The 22,570-nt window shown below is 44.4% G+C and overlaps 1 protein-coding gene across 11 annotated transcripts in view; it reads left to right on the plus strand.

The window, feature by feature from the left end:
• The first annotated feature begins 1,204 nt into the window (after positions 1-1,204).
• LOC115104992 (TRAF2 and NCK-interacting protein kinase-like) overlaps positions 1,205-22,570 on the plus strand; it is a 72,248-nt gene continuing 50,882 nt past the window's right edge. For 3 of the 11 annotated variants that reach the window (XM_065007038.1, XM_065007039.1, XM_065007041.1), the window contains exons 1-15: positions 1,208-1,583; positions 11,588-11,653; positions 16,403-16,459; positions 16,585-16,710; positions 16,814-16,924; positions 17,029-17,119; positions 17,262-17,392; positions 17,500-17,554; positions 17,731-17,809; positions 17,878-18,053; positions 18,150-18,216; positions 18,350-18,548; positions 18,775-18,903; positions 19,524-19,610; positions 22,274-22,465. In XM_065007038.1, the coding sequence (XP_064863110.1) occupies positions 1,527-1,583; positions 11,588-11,653; positions 16,403-16,459; positions 16,585-16,710; positions 16,814-16,924; positions 17,029-17,119; positions 17,262-17,392; positions 17,500-17,554; positions 17,731-17,809; positions 17,878-18,053; positions 18,150-18,216; positions 18,350-18,548; positions 18,775-18,903; positions 19,524-19,610; positions 22,274-22,465 (1,623 nt within the window). In that variant the 5' untranslated portion in view covers positions 1,208-1,526. Of the gene's footprint in view, positions 1,584-11,587; positions 11,654-16,402; positions 16,460-16,584; positions 16,711-16,813; positions 16,925-17,028; positions 17,120-17,261; positions 17,393-17,499; positions 17,555-17,730; positions 17,810-17,877; positions 18,054-18,149; positions 18,217-18,349; positions 18,549-18,774; positions 18,904-19,523; positions 19,611-22,273; positions 22,466-22,570 lie in introns of all 11 variants that reach the window. The other 8 variants (XM_065007037.1, XM_065007044.1, XM_065007043.1 and 5 more) reach the window with 6 other exon arrangements.

Consider the following 22,570-nt stretch of genomic DNA (forward strand, 5'->3'; position numbering starts at 1 on the left):
ACTATACCCATATGGATTTCCTGCTAAGCCCTCACTACAACAAGAATTCTACATGACCCAGCTATGCCCATATTTGCAGCTCCTGCCAGATTAAGACACAGAAATGGACTCATACATACACACACTCACAGACACACCTGATACAGTCACTCCTCTGGAATGCTGGAAATATTTCTCTCCTGTGTGTGTGTGTGTGTGTGTGTGTGTGTGTGTGTGTGTGTGAGACTGAAAACTGACAGTGCACTGACTGTTCCTCTCAGGATGATCTTGTTCAACCTCTCTCTTTAACATCTTATCTCTGCTTTGCATCTAAGTCCCAACATTTCTCACTCATCCACTCAACTTCACTCTCTATTTCACCCTTTTACTCTCAGCTCTATTTGTAGCCTCTTCTCTCTCTCTCTCTCCCTCTCCTCTCTGCCTCTCTTTCTCTCTCTCTCTCTCTCTCTCTCTCTCCTCTCAGCCTCTCTTTCTTTCTCTCTCTCTCTCTCTCTTTCTCTCTCCCTCTCTCCTTTCTGCCTCTCTTTCTTTCTTTCTTTCTTTCTTTCTTTCTTTCTTTCTTTCTTTCTTTCTTTCTCTCTCTCTCTCCCTCTCTCTCTCTCCATTCTCTCTTGTCCCACTTTCCTCTCCTGCTGTTCTTCTCTCCACCAGAGGATGCCAGTGAACATCTATCTAGTTCATGTAGCAGGATATTCCATTCAGTTTATCATCTTTCATAGGAAAGTAAATTTCCATAAAGAAAGACCTGCTCACAGTTAATGCTGCTTTATTCCTGCACAGCAATGAACAAAGCGTTTTTGGCCAAGCATTATTGTGGTTATTTAGGACTAGAATTCGTTTTACAGTCAGGAATTGAGAATACAGACTTCAGCAAACAAGACACAGTTGATTGACGATGATGATGAAGATTGTGATGCTGTTACTACTATTTAGGATGATCTTGATGAAGATGGTGTGTGTGATGATACACAGTGATGATGATGCTCTAGGCTACATTAAGTACTTATAGAACATAAAGACATTCTTCGTTTTATGGCACATTAGCCTGAAGATACAATAACACTTAACCTAACCTTGGATCGAGTATTTTTTCTATCTCACTCACACCAAGTGTGCGTGCGCGTGTGTGACATTGTGGGCGTCCCTGTTTCCAGGAGAACCGCCCGCCGCTCGTGCTGCTTGGCCACTCCCGGGGAGCGCGAGACTACACTGTTTCGGGCGCTTTGCTTTGCTGTCTCAGTGTGTATGCGAATGTGCTCACTGCTCTCTCGTGGAGTGTGTGTGAGTTTTCACCATTCACTCGTGCAGGGGGCCGGTATAAAGCATGTAGTACCTGGATCACCTCGGGGTCTCGAGCCGTATTCCCACCGGGATCAAACGGAAAAACGGATTATATTACCCATTGTGGAATAGTATTAATGGACGCCTAACGGGGATCTAACGGGGACTATAACGGCTGGAGGGGAGAGAGGGTTTCTCTTCTCAGTAAATGATCGGAGAGGAAGCTTCCATTTTGAGAGAGAATCATGGCGAGCGACTCCCCTGCCCGGAGCCTGGATGAGATAGACCTGTCAGCGCTACGGGTAAAGAGAGTGTGTGTGTTGATTGAGTGTGTGTTCGTGATAAAATGGAGACTGTATGAATGAGACACGGCGTCTCGGCACCTGACCCATCCCCCGTTAACGACAGTTTCTCTTCACCTTACCGACTGTGTGTATGTCTGTGTGTGGTTGGCGTCCTCGAACCATCGTTAACGGCCATGCACGCGACAACATCCGCTGATCAGATATAATTAATTTGGATCAACCGACGTCTGCTATAGCCTACTACAGCGATGCGACATAACAGCGATGCGACATAACGAGGGGAGGGGGGTACAGGGGTATAGAAAAGGAGTTGATGATTTGATCCTCGTCTCTCCTCGGTAATGGCAACTCCCTCCCACGCGCTTTAGAACCTCGGAAAGCGTTTTCTTCTCAACAATTGGAACGTGATGTAATGGAGCCCTGGGCCTGTGTACTGTAGTATAGCCCTCTGTATTTGGGGCAGATGTTAAACTGTCAGTCGTGCAGCCTCACGCCGCCCCTGACACACACACACACACAGCCTACACACACACACGGTTGAATAATATTAGAGATATCAGCAGAAGCGGTTTCCGCCATTTCGTGGCATTGTGGGGAGTCCGTGACAGCGGCCTCATAGCACTAGTGTCTGTTGACAACCTTTAGTCTTGCTGGGTGAGATGAGAGGCTCATTACAGGCAGGTCGTTACACAACATGATCTTACCTGCAGTACCTGGATCAAGCCCCAACATGACCCAACAATGCTGTGTGTTTGCTTGCTTGCATTTGTCCTAATATGGCCATGGCTGTGAATGATGCACATACTATGCAAATACATACACATTTGCGGAATCTTTGGACTGTGTAAATCTGGCACATCCAACAGCACATCGACTTATTCATCCTCTCTCTTGAGAAATGTAGCCAAACAATTTGCAGAGCTCTCTCTTTCTCCCAGCCTGTCTCCCTCACTAGTTATATCTCTATCTTCTCCATCTACCTCTGATAGATGTGTGACAGTTATTACACACACACACACACCTGGCCTCTCTCTCTCTGAGCTCATGTCCAGAGTCTGCGGTGCGACTGGAAATGAGGTCACAGAAAGCTGGGGAGGATTTCAGTGTTGTGCACACTACCCATGATAGATGGGCATTTACTCTTCCTGGTCGGTCTCACTTCCCCTAGACCAGGGATGTTAAGCAAGACCTGATGAGAAGCCCTAGACAACCACGCAAAGGCACTATGGAGTTATTTTCCCTGGTTGACACAGACATGCTCAGGAAAGTGATTTCACAACTTAAGCCTTCTACCTGCCTTCTCAATCCTATCCCCACCACCTCCTTCAAAACTGTTTTTAATTGCATATCTGAGGAAGTGCATGCTATTATTATTATCTGACCTTGCTGGTTGTCTATGAACGTTTGAACATCTTGGCCATGTACTGCTATAATCTCCACCCGGCACAGCCAGAAGAGGACTGGCCACCCCTCACAGCCTGTTTCCTCTCTAGGTTTCTTCCTAGGTTCTGGCCTGTCTAGGGAGTTTTTCCTAGCCACCGTGCTTCTATATCTGCGTTGCTTGTTGTTTGGGGTTTTAGGCTGGGTTTCTGTATATCACTTTGTGACATTGGCTGATGTTAAAAGGGATTTATAAATACATTTGATTGATTAATTAATCACTTTTCACAGGCACTTTCCCTCTGCACTAAAAACGGCTATGATGAAACCTGTTCTGAAGAAAAGTTATCTAGAGTCTTCAGATGTTAGCAGTTTCCGGCCAGTCTCCATTCAACCAGTTGAGTTTATATATATTACCCCTTAGAGTAGTGTTATCAGAAAGCACAGCATTGGCCTCCCGAGTGGCCGAGCTGTCTAAAGCACTGCATCGCAGTACTTGAGGTGTCAATACAGACCCGGGTTTGATACCAGGCTGGTTCACAACCGGCCGTGACCGGGAGTCCCATAGGGCGGCGCACAATTGGCCCAGTTTCGTCCGGGTTAGGGGAGGGTTTGGCCGGTGAGGCTTCACTTGGCTCATCGCGCTCTAGCGAGTCCTTGTGGCGGGCCAGGTGCCTGCAGGCTGACTTTGGTCGGCAGTTAAACAGGGTTTTCTTCAACACATTGATACAGCTGGCTTTCGGGTTAAGCGGGCAGGTGTTACAACTTCTTAGCTATAGCCCCCTTTTCCCCCAATTTTTGCCTAAATGACATACCCAAATCTAACTGCCTGGAGTTCAGGCCCTGAAGCAAGGATATGCATATTCTTGGTCCCATTTGAAAGGAAACACTTTGAAGTTTGTGGAAATGTGAATTGAATGTAGGAGAATATAACACAATAGATCTGGTAGAATAAATTACAAAGAAAAAAACAACTGGTCTTTTTCTACCACCATCTTTGAAATGCTATCCAGCACTCTGGTTGTAATTCCGATAGTGTCCACAAGATGGCAGCGGTGTATGTGCAAAGTTTCAGATGGATAATTTGAAGTATGAGTGAACTACAATACTTTGTGTTAAGTCCTCAGGTACATTTGGGCAAATTGTGAAGGAGACATTCTTATTACATTTTTCTGCAAGAATATAGTCAAATCTGTATACTTGGACTTGATTTAGCTTTCTAAGTATTAGTAGCCATATTATAAGTTCAACATTTGCAAAACAACCAGTTTTCATAACTTCATAACTCTGAATTAGAGGTCGACCGATTATGATTTTTCAATACCGACACCGATTATTGGAGGACCAAAAAAAGCTGATACCGATTAATCGGACAATTTTATTTATATATATATATATTTTTTAAATGTCACCTTTATTTAACCAGGTAGGCTAGTTGAAAACAAGTTCTCATTTGCAACTGCGACCTGGCCAAAATATAGCAAAGCAGTGTGACACAGACAACAACACAGAGTTACACATGGAGTAAACAATAAACGAGCCAACAACACAATAAACAAATCAATGACACTGTAGAAAACATAAACTCTATATACAGTGTGTGCGAAAGGCATGAGGAGGTAGGCAATACCTAGGCCATAGGAGCGAATAGTTACAATTTAGCAGATTAACACGAGTGATAACTGAGCAGATGATGATGTGCAAGTAGAGATACTGGTGTGCAAAAGAGCAGAAAAGTAAATAAATAAAAACAGTATGGGGATGAAGTAGATAGATTGGGTGGGCTATTTACAGATGGACTATGTACAGCTGCAGGGATCGGTTAGCTGCTCAGATAGTTGATGTTTAAAGTTGGTGAGGGAAATAAGTCTCCAACTTCATCGATTTTTGCAATTCGTTCCAGTCACTGGCAGCAGAGAACTGGAAGGAAAGGCGGCCAAATTGGGTGTTGGCTTTGGGGATGATCAGTGAGATATACCTGCTGGTACGTGTGCTACGGGTGGGTGTTGTTATCGTGACCAGTGAACTGAGATAGGGCGGAGCTTTACCTAGCATAAACTTATAGATGACCTGGAGCCAGTGGGTCTGGCGACGAATATGTAGCGAGGGCCAGCCGATTAGAGCATACAGGTCGCAGTGGTGGGTGGTATAAGGTGATTTGGTAACAAAACGGATGGCACTGTGATAGACTGCATCCAGTTTTCTGAGTAGAGTGTTGGAAGCTATTTTGTAGATGACATATCCGAAGTCGAGGATCGGTAGGATAGTCAGTTTTACTAGGGTAAGTTTGGCGGCGTGAGTGAAGGAGGCTTTGTTGTGAAATAGAAAGCCGATTCTAGATTTGATTTTTGATTGGAGATGTTTAATATGAGTCTGGAAGGAGAGTTTACAGTCTAGCCAGACACCTAGGTATTTATAGTTGTCCACATATTTTAGGTCGGAACCGTCCAGGGTGGTGATGCTAGTTGAGCGGGTGGGTGCGGGCAGCGAACGGTGGAAAAGCATGCATTTGGTTTTACTAGCGTTTAAAAGCAGTTGGAGGCCACGGAAGGAGTGTTGTATGGCATATATATTTGTAATAATGACAATTACAACAATACTAAATGAACAATGTACACTTTTATTTTAACTTAATATAAAACATCAATAAAATCTATTTAGTCTCAAATAAATAATGAAACATGCTCAATTTGGTTTAATAATGCAAAAACAGAGTGTTGGAGAAGAAAGTAAAAGTGCAATATGTGCCATGTAAAAAAAGCTAACGTTTAAGTTCCTTGCTCAGAACATGATAACATATGAAAGCTGGTGGTTCAATATTCCCAGTTCTTAAATAATCCCAGTTAAGAAGTTTTAGGTTGTAGTTATTATAGGAATTATGACGCGTCAACTATTTCTCTCTATACCGTTTGTATTTCATATACCTTTGACTATTGGATGTTCTAATAGGCACTTTAGTATTGCCAGCCTAATCTCAGGAGTTGATAGGCTTGAAGTCAAAAACAGCACTGTGAAGCAAGCTTTGCTAAGAGCTGCTGGCAAACGCAGTAAAGTTTGAATGAATGCTTACGAACCTGCTGCCGCCTACCACCAGTCAGTCAGACTGCTCTATCAAATATCAAAAACGTATAGACGTAATTGTAATAAACAAAGAAATACGAGCCTTTGGTCATTAATATGGTCAAATCCGGAAACTATAATTTCGAAAACAAAACGTTTATTCTTTCAGTGAAATACAGAACCGTTCCATATTTTATTGAACGGGCGGCAACCCTAGGTCTAAATATTGCTGTTACATTGCACAACCTTCAATGCTATGTCATCATTATGTAAAATTCAGGCAAATTAGTTTGCAACGAGGCAGGCGGCCCAAACTGTTGCATACATATACCCCGACTCTGTGTGCAATGAACGCAAGAGAAGTGACACAATTTCCCTAGTTAATATTGCCTGCTAACATTAATTTACTTTAATACACTTTCTTTGCAAATTGAACGAGTGGAAATACAAAATCGATCGTGCATGCTATATGGACCCTTTTAGGATATGAAAAATTATTTTATCTAACAAAACAACACTTCATGTTTTCTCTGGGACCCTTCGGATGATAATAATTCAGAATGTACAGTTGAAGTCGGAATTTTACATACACCTTAGCCAAATACATTTAAACTCAGTTTTTCACTATTCCTGACATTTAATCAAAGTAAAAATTCCCTGTCTTAGGTCAGTTAGGATCACCACTTTATTTTAATAATGTAAAATGTCAGAATAATATTAGAGAGAATTATTTATTTCAGCTTTTATTTCTTTCATCACATTCCCAGTGGGTCAGAAGTTTACATACACTCAATTAGTATTTGTTAGCATTGCCTTTAAATGGTTTAACTTGGGTCAAACGTTTCAGGTAGCCGTCCACAAGCTTCCCACAATACGTTGGGTGAATGTTGGTCCATTCCTTCTGACAGAGCTGGTGTAACTGAGTCAGGTTTGTAGGCCTCCTTGCTCGCACACGCTTTTTCAGTTCTGCCCACACATTTTCAATAGGATTGAGGTCAGGGCTTTGTGATGGCCACTCCAAAACCTTGACTTTGTTGTCCTTAAGCCATTTTGCCACAACTTTGGAAGTATGCTTGTCCATTTGGAACCAAGCTTTAACTTCCTGACGGATGTCTTGAGATGTTGTTTCAGTATATCCACATAATTTCCCTACCTCATGATGCCATCTATTTTGTGAAGTGCACCAGTCCCTCCTGCAGCAAAGCACCCCCACAACATGATGCTGCCACCCCCGTGCTTCACAGTTGGGATGATGTTCTTCGGCTTGCAAGCCTCCCCCTTTTTCCTCCAAACATAACGATGGTCATTATGGTCAAACAGTTGTATTTTTGTTTCATCAGACCAGAGGATATTTCTCCAAAAAGTACAATCTTTGTTCCCATGTGCAGTTGTAAACCATAGTCTGGCTTTTTTATGACGGTTTTGGAGCAGTGGCTTCTTCCTTGCTGAGCGATATCGGACTCATTTTTACTGTGGATGTAGATACTTTTGTACCCATTTCCTCCAACATCTTCACAAGGTCCTTTGCTGTTGTTCTGGGATTGATTTGCACTTTTCGCACCAAAGTACGTTCATCTCTAGGAGACAGAACATATCTCCTTTCTGAGCGGTATGACGGCTGCGTGGTCCCATGGTCTTGGCTGATTTCTTTTGATTTTCCCATGATGTCAAGCAAAGAGGTACTGAGTTTTGAAGGTAGGCCTTGACATACAGAAACAAGTACACCCCCAATTGACTCAAATGATGTAAATTAGACTATCAGAAGCTTCTATAGCCATGACACAATTTTCTGGAATTTTCCAAGCTTTTTAAAGCCACAGTCAACTTAGTGTATGTAACCTTTGACCCACTGGAATTGTGATTAAGTGAAATAATCCGTCTGTAAACAATTGTTGGCAATATTACTTGTGTCATGTACAAAATAGATGTCCTATCTGACTTGCCAAAACTATAGTTTGTTAACAAGAAATTTGTGGAGTGGTTGAAAAACGAGTTTTATTGACTCCAACCTAAGTGTATGTAAACTTCCGACTTCAACTGTAAGTATACATTTCACCTTCCGAGGTGAATTATTAAACTTATCGCTGTGAATAAAGTGTTTTGTTGTTAGGAGCTCTCCTCACAATAGCATGGACTTTTTCCACAGTAATAGCTACTGTAAATTGGACAGTGCAGTTATATTAACAAGAATTTAAGCTTTCAGACGATATAAGACTCTTATATGTACCGACATTTGTTGTTTCTCTAAAATATGCGATCTTGGACCTAACGCGCTGAAGGGACGCCGATCCTGAAGAAGTTTTAAGAAACGCGGTTTTGCAGGTCATGCTCTGGAGGAGTTGCAGCGATGAAGCAATATTGTAATTAGATCGCAATTGGATATCACAAAATTGGGGAGAAAAGGGGGTAAAAAAATAAAAATAAACACAGCATTAATTATCACTGCTTTGCAGATGATACACAACTTTACATTTCTATGTCACCATTGATAAATGATTAGACTGTATTCGTGATTTAAATACTTAGATGGCTCACAACTTCAGCTAAATCAAAACAAGCCCGAGATACTTATTGTTGGAGTGAAAGCACAGAGAGAGATTCTGGCCGCACATTTGAATTTGTGGGCAATAAAGATAAAACGCCAAGTAAAAAACCTAGGTGTCATTTTAGATTCTGAACTCAATTTCGAATCACACATTAGGAATTTTTCAAAAATATCTTTTTAACACCTGAGGTGCATTGCCAAGGTGCATCTGTTTGTCTCTCAGGCTGATACAGATTGACTCATCCATGCTTTTATTACAAGCAGGCTTGACCACTGTATTGCTCCCCTGTCTGGTCTGCCCAAGAAAGCCATTGGTCAACTGCAAAACATACCGAATGCTGCAGCACGGGTACAGTGTTCAGTGTGTCAAATCGGTGGGCATGCTGTCCGGTCCTCTGGCAGTCTCTATGGGGGTGCCACAGGGTTCAATTCTCGGGCCGACTCTTTTCTCTGTATAAATCAATGATGTTGCTCTTGCTGCGGGCGATTCCCTGATCCACCTCTACGCAGACGACACCATTCTGTATACTTCCGGCCCGTCCTTGGACACTGTGCTATCTAACCTCCAAACGAGCCTCAATGCCATACAACACTCCTTCCGTGGCCTCCAACTGCTCTTAAACGCTAGTAAAACCAAATGCATGCTTTTCAACCGTTCGCTGCCTGCACCCGCACGCCCGACTAGCATCACCACCCTGGATGGTTCCGACCTAGAATATGTGGACATCTATAAGTACTTAGGTGTCTGGCTAGACTGTAAACTCTCCTTCCAGACTCATATCGAACATATCCAATCTAAAATCAAATCTAGAGTCGGCTTTCTATTCCGCAACAAAGCCTTCTTCACTCACGCCGCCAAACTTACCCTAGTAAAACTGACTATCCTACCGATCCTCGACTTCGGCGATGTCATCTACAAAATAGCTTCCAACACTCTACTCAGCAAACTGGATGCAGTTTATCACAGTGCCATCCGTTTTGTTACTAAAGCACCTTATACCACCCACCACTGCGACCTGTATGCTCTAGTCGGCTGGCCCTCGCTACATATTCGTCGCCAGACCCACTGGCTCCAGGTCATCTACAAGTCCATGCTAGGTAAAGCTCCGCCTTATCTCAGTTCCCTGGTCACAATGGCAACACCCACCCGTAGCACGCGCTCCAGCAGGTGTATCTCACTGATCATCCCTAAAGCCAACACCTCATTTGGCCGCCTTTCGTTCCAGTTCTCTGCTGCCTGTGACTGGAACGAATTGCAAAAATCGCTGAAGTTGGAGACTTTTATCTCCCTCACCTGCAGCTGTACATAGTCTATTGGTAAATAGCCCACCCAATTTTACCTACCTCATCCCCATACTGTTTTTATTTATTTACTTTTCTGCTCTTTTGCACACCAATATCTCTACCTGTACATGACCATCTGATCATTTATCACTCCAGTGTTAATCTGCTAAATTGTAATTATTCACCTACCTCCTCATGCCTTTTGCACACAATGTATATAGACTCTTTTTTTCTACTGTGTTATTGACTTGTTAATTGTTTACTCCATGTGTAACTCTGTGTTGTCTGTTCACACTGCTATTCTTTATCTTGGCCAGGTCGCAGTTGCAAATGAGAACTTGTTCTCAACTAGCCTACCTCGTTAAACAAAGGTGAAATAAAAATATTTAAAAAACTGACCAAGACCAGACAGAGAGAACACATTACACCGGTTTTAAGGTCTCTGCACTGGCTGTCTGTTAGTTTTAGAATTGATTTTAAGTTTCCTCAATTGGTTTTTAAACCAATCCACGATTGTGCACCCCAATACATATCAGACATACTTTTAAGTTATGTACACAGTAGGTCCCTCAGGACTTCTGACACTGGCCTTTTAACTTTTCCCAAAGCCTAGGACCAAGAGGAATGGAGAGACAGCCTTTAGTTACTATGCCCCCAGCCTCTGTAATAACCTGCCAGTGAACCTGAGGGAGGCCGAAACTGGACATATTTAAAAGAGATCTTAAAACACAACTTTTTCGCTTGGTTTTCCTTAGGGTTCGTTCAGTTTATATTGTTTTTCTTTAGTATTTTTTCCTATTATGTTTGTTGTGTAGTAAATATTTTTATTTATAGTTTTTTTTTTTCCCCTGTGAAGCACATTGCGTTGCAATGTAAGCTGATATAAGACTGGTAAATTAACAAACCTGGCATAGGGCTAGAAAATGCGAAATTGTAAACTAACGTGCGTTTGATACTAGCGCCGCCTTAACGCCAGCCGTTAATAGCACCCATAATCTCATATTTATGGTTTAATATCTAATGCTCTCATCTAGAGGGGTTAGTGACTAGGGGGTTAGTGGCTTCACTCCCTGAGAGTTGTTTATATCAAGGGCCATTTAGAGATCAAAGATTAAATGAGGAGACTAATACATTAATCAACTTCCAGACACCCTCATAACTTGAGTGGTATGAAGCAAGAAAATTTGCACAATATTCATATTGACATTGCTATTAACGCGCACATACACACGCATAGGCACACACACTCACGCCAAGCCATGACTCCAATGCTTTCTCCTTTCTCACACACACGTGTGAGGAGACATCTATGTGTGTGGTGGTGCTAGTTAAAAGACAGAGAGGTTGTGTGTAGATGTCAACCTGTCTATAGAGCAGTGTTCTAGGTTTAGAAGTGCTTCTGTTTCACCTTGAATAAAAAAGAATGTCACTTTTTTTTGCAAATCCCATCTGGGAGTATGTGGCTGATTCCCTGCTCCCTATCTCTCTCAATCTCTCTCTCTTGCTCTCTTCCCCTCTCTCGCTTTCACATACACACACTCTCTATGAGTCTATCTAGTCACAGTGTAGAGCTATAGATCTCAAGTCTGACTGTGTGTGTGTGTGTGTGTGTGTGTGGGGGGGTCAGATTCCACAGGATCTGAATTCTTGAGTAAAGAGTTTCAATGCTTGACTAACTATTCTCTCTTCTCTCTTCCCTCACTCCTACTCTCCCGCTCTCTGCTCCCTCCAGGACCCTGCTGGTATATTTGAGCTAGTGGAGTTGGTGGGAAATGGAACCTACGGGCAGGTCTACAAGGTAAGACACACCCCTCACCACACTCAACCTACAGCGTGCCCGAGGACTCCTCCCACTTGGGCTCTGTCACCAAAGACAGTATAGTATGAAGATAGGCACAAACTGCTTTCCAATAGAAATCCCTGATCCCACTTGTAAGCGACGTTATGGCAATGTTGGCTAGCTAAGCTCGTCCGTAGAAACTAGATGTCGACCGATTATGAATTTTCAAAGCCGATACCGAGTATTGGAGGACCAAAAAAAAGCCGATAGCGATTAATTGGTTGATTTTTATATATATATATTTGTAATAATGACAATTACAACAATACTGAATGAACACTTATTTTAACTTAATATAATGCATAAATACAATTCAATTTAGTCTCAAATAAATATTGGAAGATGTTCAATTTGGTTTAAATAATGCAAAAAACACAGTGTTGGAGAAGAAGGTAAAAGTGCAATATGTGCCATGTAAAAGAGCTAACGTTTAAGTTCCTTGCTCAGAACATGAGAACATATGAAAGCTGGTGGGTCCTTTTAACATCAGTCTTCAATATTCCCAGGTAAGAAGTTTTAGGTTGTAGTTATTATAGGAATTATAGGACTATTTCTCTCTATACCATTTGTATTTCATATACCTTTGAATACTGCATGTTTTAATAGGCACTTTAGTATTGCCAGCCAGATCTTGGGAGTTAGACTTGATAGGCTTGAAGTCATAAACAGCGCTGTGCTTCAAGCATTACAAGATCTGTTGGCAAGTGCTGTTTGAATGAATGCTTACGAGCCTGCTGCTGTCTACTACCGCTCAGTCAAACTGCTCTATCAAATATCAAATCATAGACTTAATTATAATAAAGACACAGAAATGCGAGCCTAAGGTCATTAATATGGTCAAATCCGGAAACTATCATTTCTAAAACAAAACGTTTATTCTTTCAGTGAAATACGGAACTGTTCCATATTTTGTTGAACGGGTGACAACCCTAAGTCTAAATATTGCTGTTACATTGCACAACCTTCAATGTTATGTCATAATTATGTAATATTCTGGCAAATTAATTACGGTCTTTGTTAGGAAGAAATGGTCTTCACGCAGTTCGCAATGAGCCAGATGGCCCAAACTGCTGCATATACCCTGACTCTGCTTGCACTGAACGCTAGAGAAGTGACACAATTTCCCTAGTTAATATTGCCTGCTAACATGAATTTCTTTTAACTTAAGATGCAGGTTTAAAAATATATACTTTTGTATTGATTTTAAGAAAGGCATTGATGTTTATGGTTAGGTACATTGGTGCAACGATTGTGCTTTTTTCGGGAATGTGCTTGTTAAATCATCACCTGTTTGGCGAAGTAGGCTGGGATTCGATGATAAATTAACAGGCACCGCATCGATTATATGCAACGCAGGACAAGCTAGTTAAACGAGTAATATCATCAACCATGTGTAGTTAACTAGAGATTATGTTAAGATTGATTGTTTTTTTATAAGGTAAGTTTAATGCTAGCTAGCAACTTACCTTGGCTCCTTGCTGCACTCTTGTAACAGGTGGTCTCCTCGTGGAGTGCAATGTAATCGGCCATAATCGGATTCCAAAAATGCAGATTACCGATTGTTATGAAAACTTGAAATCGTCCCTAATTAATCGGCCATGCCGACCTCTAGTAGAAGCACATTATCTGGTCTAACGGTCGTCTCACGTCAACATGTTAAGCTGTCTGTCCTGCAGCCTTATACTGACACACACAGCCTGCACACACACAACGGTTGAATAATATAAGAGATAACCGCAGAAGCGGGTTCTGCCATTTCTTGTGTGTGTGTGTGTGTGTGTTTTGACAGCCTTTAGTCTTGCTGGGTGAGATGAGAGGCTCATTACAGGCAGGTCGGTACACAACATGATCTTGACTGCAGTACCTGGATCAAGCCCCAACATGACCATGGTAGTGCTGTGTGTGTCTGTATGTGTGTTTGCTTGCATTTTCCTCATCTTCCTCATATTCCTCATATCGTCAATGACTATGCAAACCCACACACGTGTACACTACTGGTCAAAAGTTTTAGAACACCTACTTATTCAAGGGTTTTTCTTTATTTGACTATTTTCTCCATTGTAGAATAATAGTGAAGACATCAAAACTATTAAAAAACACATATGGAATCATGTATTAACCAGAAAAGTGTAATACTTTTGACCAGTAGTGTACATACAAATTTGCTGTATCTTTTGGAGTGTGGCAATCGAGAAAATGAGTAACTAACGAAGAATTTTTCACTTCTCTCATTGACTTCTCAAACCCCAAACCACTGTTTTGTCTGCTTTGCAAGCATTCCCGGAAGTGTTGCGATGTTGCACCTGTGGGTTTACAAACGTTGTGGTGCCACCTTCCACTGACCTGTTAGAGCTTAACAGTGAGGAGCTGAGAGCTGATGAGTTTTATTTGTCGCCATGTTTTTCACTTCAGGGCCCGGTTGAGAATCAACTCCTGGCCCCTAAACCCAAGCACTTGTGTAGTTCTGAAAACACAAAGTGTAGCTAGTACTTCTTACCTCTTCAATCTCCAAGAGACAATGGGTTTGGTGCTAGGGGTTGTTTTTGGACAGGGCCCAGGTATCGATGCACTCGGTTGCACTTTAAACAAATGTGTGCCTTTATTTAACTAGGCAAGTCAGTTAAGAACAAATTCTTATTTACAATGATGGCCTAGGAACAGTGGAAACTGCCTTGTTCAGGGGCAGAACGACTGTTTTTTACCTTGTCAGCTCGGGGGTTCGATCTTGCAACCTTTCGGTTACTGGCCCAACGCTCTAACCACAAGGCTACCTGCTGGTTACTGGCCCAACGCTCTAACCGCAAGGCTACCTGCTGGTTACTGGCCCAACGCTCTAACCACAAGGCTACCTGCTGGTTACTGGCCCAACGCTCTAACCGCAAGGCTACCTGCTGGTTACTGGCCCAACGCTCTAACCGCAAGGCTACCTGCTGGTTACTGGCCCAACGCTCTAACCACAAGGCTACCTGCTGCCCCAAAAGCACTTGCTTTCTCTGCCAGTGGCTGTTTTAGGTCAAATGGCTCTGATGCACTTGTTGTAAGCTAACTTGTGAGATTGCAGCCAGGGTTGTCTGAACAGGGAGTCTGTTGCACACTGTTTGTCAGGCAGAGATGGGTAGGTTTGTGTGAAGCTGTAGGCCTATTTGTTTCCATGTTATCTATCTTTTCACTGGAAGACAAATTGGTAGGTCTCATAGCCCCTTCAGTCCTTCTCTCTTCCTCTATCTCTCCATGTCTCCATGTCTGTCTGTCTTGGTCTCTGTTTTTGTCTCTGTCTCTGTCTCTCTCTCTCGTGTGTTGGGTCTAATCAGTAGAGTTAAAGTACTCCAACAGATCAGGAATGCGAGGCATGTCTGAACCAATGAGTGTTTTTATGCCTCAGGACACCTATAAAGGGAGTATTCTGTCCTTTTCTCTCCACACACACACACACACACACACACACACACACCCATTACCGCTCTATCCAGTTCAATTATGTTTTTTCCATTTCGATGTCTATTGATTCAAGTATTATTTTATCTGTGTTATACACTGAGTGTACAAAACATTAGGAACACATGCTCTTTCCATGACATTGACTGACCAGGTAAATCCAGGTGATACCTTATTCATTTCACTTGTAATATCCACTTCAATCAGTGTAGATGAAGGGGAGGAGACAGGGTAAAGAATGATTTTTAAGCCTTGAGACAATTCAGACGTGGATTGTGTATGTGTGCCATTCAGAGGGTGAATGGGCAAGACAAAATATTGTGCCTTTGAACGGGGGTATGGAAATAGGTGCCAGGCGCACCGGTTGTTGGGTTTTTCACACTCTACACTTCCCCATGTGTATCAAGATTGGTCCACCACCCAAAGGACATCCAGCCAACTTGACACAACTGTGGAAGTCAACATGGGTCAGCTTCTCTGTGGAACACTTTCAACACCTTGTCGAGAACAGAAGAGTGACTTTTAACAGTTTGGTTCAGCTTCTCTGTGGAACACTTTCCACACCTTGTCGAAAACAGAAGAGTGACTTTTAACAGTTTGGTTCAGCTTCTCTGTGGAACACTTTCAACACCTTGTCGAGAACAGAAGAGTGACTTTTAACAGTTTGGTTCAGCTTCTCTGTGGAACACTTTCCACACCTTGTCGAGAACAGAAGAGTGACTTTTAACAGTTTGGTTCAGCTTCTCTGTGGAACACTTTCCACACCTTGTCGAAAACAGAAGAGTGACTTTTAACAGTTTGGTTCAGCTTCTCTGCCTGTCAAATACATTCAGTGTGTCTGATGCAATACTAGGAAACAGCTACGGTGTTTGTGTGTGTTGTAACCCCAGCTCACATGTCTGCCTGTCTGGACCACAGTGTAAAAATCCCTGTGACTTAACAACGTGCCAGGCCTGTTGCTAGGCTACCATGAGGAAGTGCTTCTATGTGTTATGGCAGTGATGTGGGAATTGTTCCTCACTATAAAGGCAAACACTAGTGTAAAGTAGCTGCCTCTGCTGGCAGCTGATATACAGCAGATCTAGATGGAGCCTTGTCAATGCACATCAGAGGCAGTCGTTTGTGTTGGCCGGCTGGCCGGTCAGCCATCTTGGTCAGGCTGAGAGCTGTGGCTCTGGGACCAAAACACACAGATTACAGGATGGTAATGTTGGCAAAACTGATTTATTTCAGATTTCTCTCTCTCTCTCTCTCTCTCTTTTTTTTTTTCAGGGTCGGCATGTCAAAACAGGCCAGCTTGCGGCCATCAAAGTTATGGACGTCACTGGCGTAAGTCACATGCACGCACGTGCGCACACACACACACACACACACACACAAATATAAAGAAAGCTATCCCAAATTGTTCTCAACTGTGTTTGTATCACTATAAGGTGTGCGTGTGTGTGTTCCAGGATGAGGAAGAGGAGATTAAAGCAGAGATCAACATGTTGAAGAAGTACAGCCACCATCGGAACATTGCTACCTATTACGGTGCCTTCGTCAAGAAGAACCCACCTGGTATCGACGACCAGCTATGGGTACGTACGTGTTTGCATGTGTGCATGACTGTCAGTTCTGTTCAGTTTGGTGTGTGTTCATCTCTCTGTGTCTCTTCCTGTGTCTCTCTCTGTCTCTCTGTAGTTGGTGATGGAGTTCTGTGGGGCAGGCTCGGTGACCGATCTGATTAAGAACACCAAGGGGAACTCTCTGAAGGAGGAGTGGACTGCCTACATCTGCAGAGAGATCCTCAGGGTACCACCCTCTATCTAGAACTAATGCAATCAACACATTTGGAATGAGACCTACTGAAATAATGTCTTCTAATTACCAACCTCTATCTCTCTCTCTATTGCTAGGGTTTGACCCATCTCCACCAACACAAGGTCATCCACAGAGACATCAAGGGTCAGAACGTCCTGCTGACAGAGAACGCAGAGGTCAAATTGGGTGAGGCAGACATGCAGGCAGACATGCAGGCAGACATGCAGGCAGACATGCAGGCAGACATGCAGGCAGACATGCAGGCAGCCATGCAGACAGGCAGGCAGACAGCAAGCAAGCAAACTGTTTAAACTTGTGTGTGTTCCAGTGGACTTCGGTGTGAGTGCTCAGTTGGACCGTACTGTGGGGAGGAGGAACACGTTTATAGGAACGCCCTATTGGATGGCTCCTGAAGTCATCGCCTGCGACGAAAACCCTGAGGCCACCTACGACTTCAAGGTACCTTAGCAGACTGTGTGTATATAAGTGTGTTTGTTTCAGGGGTATTTTCCCTTGTCATCTCCTCCATCCCTACTAACTTCTTGCTCTCTCTCTCTCTCTCTCAGAGTGATCTGTGGTCTCTGGGTATTACGGCTATAGAGATGGCAGAAGGAGCACCGCGTAAGTACCAGCGCCAACCACAACACAGGCTGGCACAACACCGTGACATTAGACACGATCAGACGTTGTGTGCCTTGGTTGGAGGCGTTGTGGTTTGTTATTGGGGGTATCTTGAGATGGGTATTGTGTGTTTGTGTCAAGGCTCTGGTGTTAACCCTTTCTTTTCCTCTCTGCAGCACTGTGTGACATGCACCCAATGAGGGCTCTCTTCCTGATCCCCAGGAACCCCGCCCCCAGACTCAAGTCCAAGAAGTGGTGAGTTACCAAAAACACACACACACATTCACACAGGCATTCACTATGTTATCACTGTGTGCGTTCAGGTCTAAGAAGTTCCAGTCGTTCATTGAGAGTTGCTTGGTGAAGAGTCATGGTCAGAGACCCAACACAGAGCAGCTGTTGAAGCACCCCTTCATCAGAGAGCTGCCCAACGAACGGCAGGTCCGCATCCAACTGAAGGACCACATCGACAGAACCAAGAAGAAACGCGGAGAGAGGGGTGAGACATACAACAGAGGGCTCAGATCCCACTGTGTCGGCCATTGACGTGTGTTTGTAACTGCTTAATGTGTGTGTTTCTAACCGCGTGTAACAGATGAGACAGAGTATGAGTACAGTGGCAGTGAGGAAGAGGAGGAGGAACGGGACATGGGGGAGCCAAGGTAGGGTGCTTGTGTTCTTTTTCTGTGCTTGTGCATACATGCGCTGGTGTGTACATGCGTATTTGCTTCCAAATGAGATTTACGCTCATCAACCTTCCCTCTCCTATCCCTTCTCTCATTCATCCTTGTCCAGCTCCATCATCAACATCCCTGGGGAGTCGACGTTGAGGCGGGACTTCCTGCGGCTGCAGCTGGCCAATAAGGAGCGTTCTGAGGCTCTGAGGAGGCAGCAGTTGGAGCAACAGCAGAATGAAGAACACAAACGCCTCCTGTTGGCAGAGCGACAGAAACGCATAGAGGAGCAGAAAGAGCAGAGGAGGAGACTGGAGGAGGTAGAGCGCTGTTGGGAAGAGCAGCATGATCTATGATGCACACCTGAACCCTACTCTGCTGCCTCAGATCCTTTCTGTACACGTTGCATTTTCCAGCTCAGCTTGATAACATATCTGGGGCCAGCTTTGAAAACCTATATAAAAAGATGCTCACCCTACAACATTCATTCTCTGTCTGTCTCTTTCTGTCTCTCTCACTCCCTCCATCTCTCTCTTTCTCCAACAGCAACAGCGTAGGGAACGTGAGATGAGGAAGCAACAGGAGAGAGAGCAGAGGAGACGCTATGAAGAGATGGAACAACTACGGAGAGATGAGGAGAGGAGGCACGCAGAGAGAGAACAGGTACACACACAGGTAACACTCAAGTGCGCGCACACTCTCTCCCTCTCTCTCTCTCTCTCTCTCTCTCTCTCTCTCTCTCTCCTCTCTCACACACATTCTCTCACACACACACACACACACTCTCTCACTCACATCAACTAGGATTCACCCCATTCTGTCAGAGCTATTTTGCAGTCCAGATATAGACTTAACATAGACCAGTCATGAGGCTGACATTTAGGTGTTATGAAGCTACATGTCCCAGGCCAGGTGTAGTAAGAGTCTGGGTCAAGGATCCGGATGGTTCTGTTTCACTAACGCTTCTCTTTCACTCTTTTATCTTACATTCAATATTAAGACTCTCTCTCACCCTCTCTCTCTCTTCTCCCTTTTGTCCCTCTTACCAAGTCTCCTCTCTTCTATGTTGGATTTAATCTTTACTTCTGGTTCTTTCTCTCTTTCAGCAAATCTTCTCCTTAATCTGTCTGTGTACAACCTCTCATTCTTTCTTTGTCCCTCTTCTCTCCTTTCTCCTCCTCTCTCCACGTCACACACTATTTCTGCCTCCTCCGACTGCTCTGATGACTCACATGGCTGCTCTCCTACTGCTCTGATTGGCTGATATCCTGGCTATCTGGCCTGTGATTGGTTAGGAGTATATCCGTAGGCAGCTGGAGGAGGAGCAAAGACAGCTGGAGATTCTACAGCAACAACTACTCCAGGAGCAGGCCCTACTGATGGTAACCTCTCACGCTTGACCTCTCATCCCTGAGTCCTCAGCCTATCACTGCTAACCCTTTCCTCAATGGTGTGTCCAGACCATTTTAGGGGGCCATAACAGACCCCGTTTAGGGGGCCATAACATGGTTCAACACCAGTTGAGGCTGGTGACTTGAATAATTGAGCAGGACGCACCGCACAGACTGCAAAGCTTCTTTGGAAAACTGTCTAAGACATAGTTTTAACCTACAACATTTATTAACGGCATTTCTAGTCAAATATTATGGGGAATGGGATTAGGAAAGTTCTTCTAGGGAGTAGCAGTGCAGGACGGGCTCATCATGGACGGTGATGAGAAGACGAGCTCAACTCTTCCTCTAGACATGCCACTTCTTCACCATGGCTATCTAGCTCTCTACTCCTACTCCACATCTCAGTAGAGCCTCCACAACAACCCCATAGCTCTCTACTCCTACTCCACATCTCAGTAGAGCCTCCACAACAACCCCATAGCTCCCTACTCCTACTCCACATCTCAGTAGAGCCTCCACAACAACCCCATAGCTCTCTACTGTTACTCCACATCTCAGTAGAGCCTCCACAACAACCCCATAGCTCTCTACTCCTACTCCACATCTCAGTAGAGCCTCCACAACAACCCCAAAGCTCTCTACTCCTACTCCACATCTCAGAAGAGCCTCCACAACAACCCCATAGCTCTCTACTCCTACTCCACATCTCAGTAGAGCCTCCACAACAACCCCATAGCTCTCTACTTCTACTCCACATCTCAGTAGAGCCTCCACAACAACCCCATAGCCCTCTACTTCTACTCCACATCTCAGTAGAGCCTCCACAACAACCCCATAGCTCTCTACTTCTACTCCACATCTCAGTAGAGCCTCCACAACAACCCCATAGCTCTCTACTTCTACTCCACATCTCAGTAGAGCCTCCACAACAACCCCATAGCTCTCTACTCCTACTCCACATCTCAGTAGAGCCTCCACAACAACCCCATAGCTCTCTACTCCTACTCCACATCTCAGTAGAGCCTCCACAACAACCCCATAGCTCTCTATTTCTACTCCACATCTCAGTAGAGCCTCCACAACAACCCCATAGCTCTCTACTCCTACTCCACATCTCAGTAGAGCCTCCACAACAACCCCATAGCTCTCTACTCCTACTCCACATCTCAGTAGAGCCTCCACAACAACCCCATAGCTCTCTACTCCTACTCCACATCTCAGTAGAGCCTCCACAACAACCCCATAGCTCTCTACTCCTACTCCACATCTCAGTAGAGCCTCCACAACAACCCCATAGCTCTCTACTCCTACTCCACATCTCAGTAGAGCCTCCACAACAACCCCATAGCTCTCTACTTCTACTCCACATCTCAGTAGAGCCTCCACAACAACCCCATAGCTCTCTACTGTTACTCCACATCTCAGTAGAGCCTCCACAACAACCCCATAGCTCTCTACTGTTACTCCACATCTCAGTAGAGCCTCCACAACAACCCCATAGCTCTCTATTCCTACTCCACATCTCAGTAGAGCCTCCACAACAACCCCATAGCTCTCTACTCCTACTCCACATCTCAGTAGAGCCTCCACAACAACCCCATAGCTCTCTACTCCTACTCCACATCTCAGTAGAGCCTTCACAACAACCCCAAAGCTCTCTACTCCTACTCCACATCTCAGTAGAGCCTCCACAACAACCCCATAGCTCTCTACTCCTACTCCACATCTCAGTAGAGCCTCCACAACAACCCCATAGCTCTCTACTCCTACTCCACATCTCAGTAGAGCCTCCACAACAACCCCATAGCTCTCTACTCCTACTCCACATCTCAGTAGAGCCTCCACAACAACCCCAAAGCTCTCTACTCCTACTCCACATCTCAGTAGAGCCTCCACAACAACCCCATAGCTCTCTACTCCTCCTCCACATCTCAATAGAGCCTCCACAACAACCCCATAGCTCTCTACTCCTACTCCACATCTCAGTAGAGCCTCCACAACAACCCCATAGCTCTCTACTCCTACTCCACATCTCAGTAGAGCCTCCACAACAACCCCAAAGCTCTCTACTCCTACTCCACATCTCAGTAGAGCCTCCACAACAACCATATAGCTCTCTACTCCTACTCCACATCTCAGTGTAGCCTCCACAACAACCCCATAGCCCTCTACTCCTACTCCACATCTCAGTAGAGCCTCCACAACAACCCCATAGCCCTCTACTTCTACTCCACATCTCAGTAGAGCCTCCACAACAACCCCATAGCCCTCTACTTCTACTCCACATCTCAGTAGAGCCTCCACAACAACAACCCCTCCTACTGCACATCTCAGTAGAGCCTCCACAACAACCCCATAGCTCTCTACTTCTACTCCACATCTCAGTAGAGCCTCCACAACAACCCCATAGCCCTCTACTCCTACTGCACATCTCAGTAGAGCCTCCACAACAACCCCATAGCTCTCTACTTCTACTCCACATCTCAGTAGAGCCTCCACAACAACCCCATAGCTCTCTACTCCTACTCCACATCTCAGTAGAGCCTCCACAACAACCCCATAGTTCTATTGTGGCGCCAGCATAAACAGTGTGTCGTTGCGTTCCTCCCCTTGTAAACCGTGAGCGTGTGTGTGTGTGTGTGTAACTACAGGAGTACAAGCGTAAGCAGATGGAGGAGCAGCGGCAGGCAGAGCGTCTCCAGAGACAGCTGCAGCAGGAGAGAGCCTACCTGGTGTCCTTACAGCAGCAGCAGCAGCAGGAGCCACGGCCACAAGACAACAAACAGCTGTACCACTACAAAGACACAGCCCCCAATAACGACAAACCTGCCTGGGCCAAGGAGGTACTGTTGATACACTCAGCACTTGTACATGGGTTCAGTTCATGTGGTTACACCAGCAGTATAGTTTGAAACATTGACATCGTCTCCTACAATGATCTGTCTTTC

The sequence above is a fragment of the Oncorhynchus nerka genome, linkage group LG22 (genome assembly GCF_034236695.1).
Source record: "Oncorhynchus nerka isolate Pitt River linkage group LG22, Oner_Uvic_2.0, whole genome shotgun sequence".
In the NCBI taxonomy this organism is placed as follows: domain Eukaryota; kingdom Metazoa; phylum Chordata; class Actinopteri; order Salmoniformes; family Salmonidae; genus Oncorhynchus; species Oncorhynchus nerka.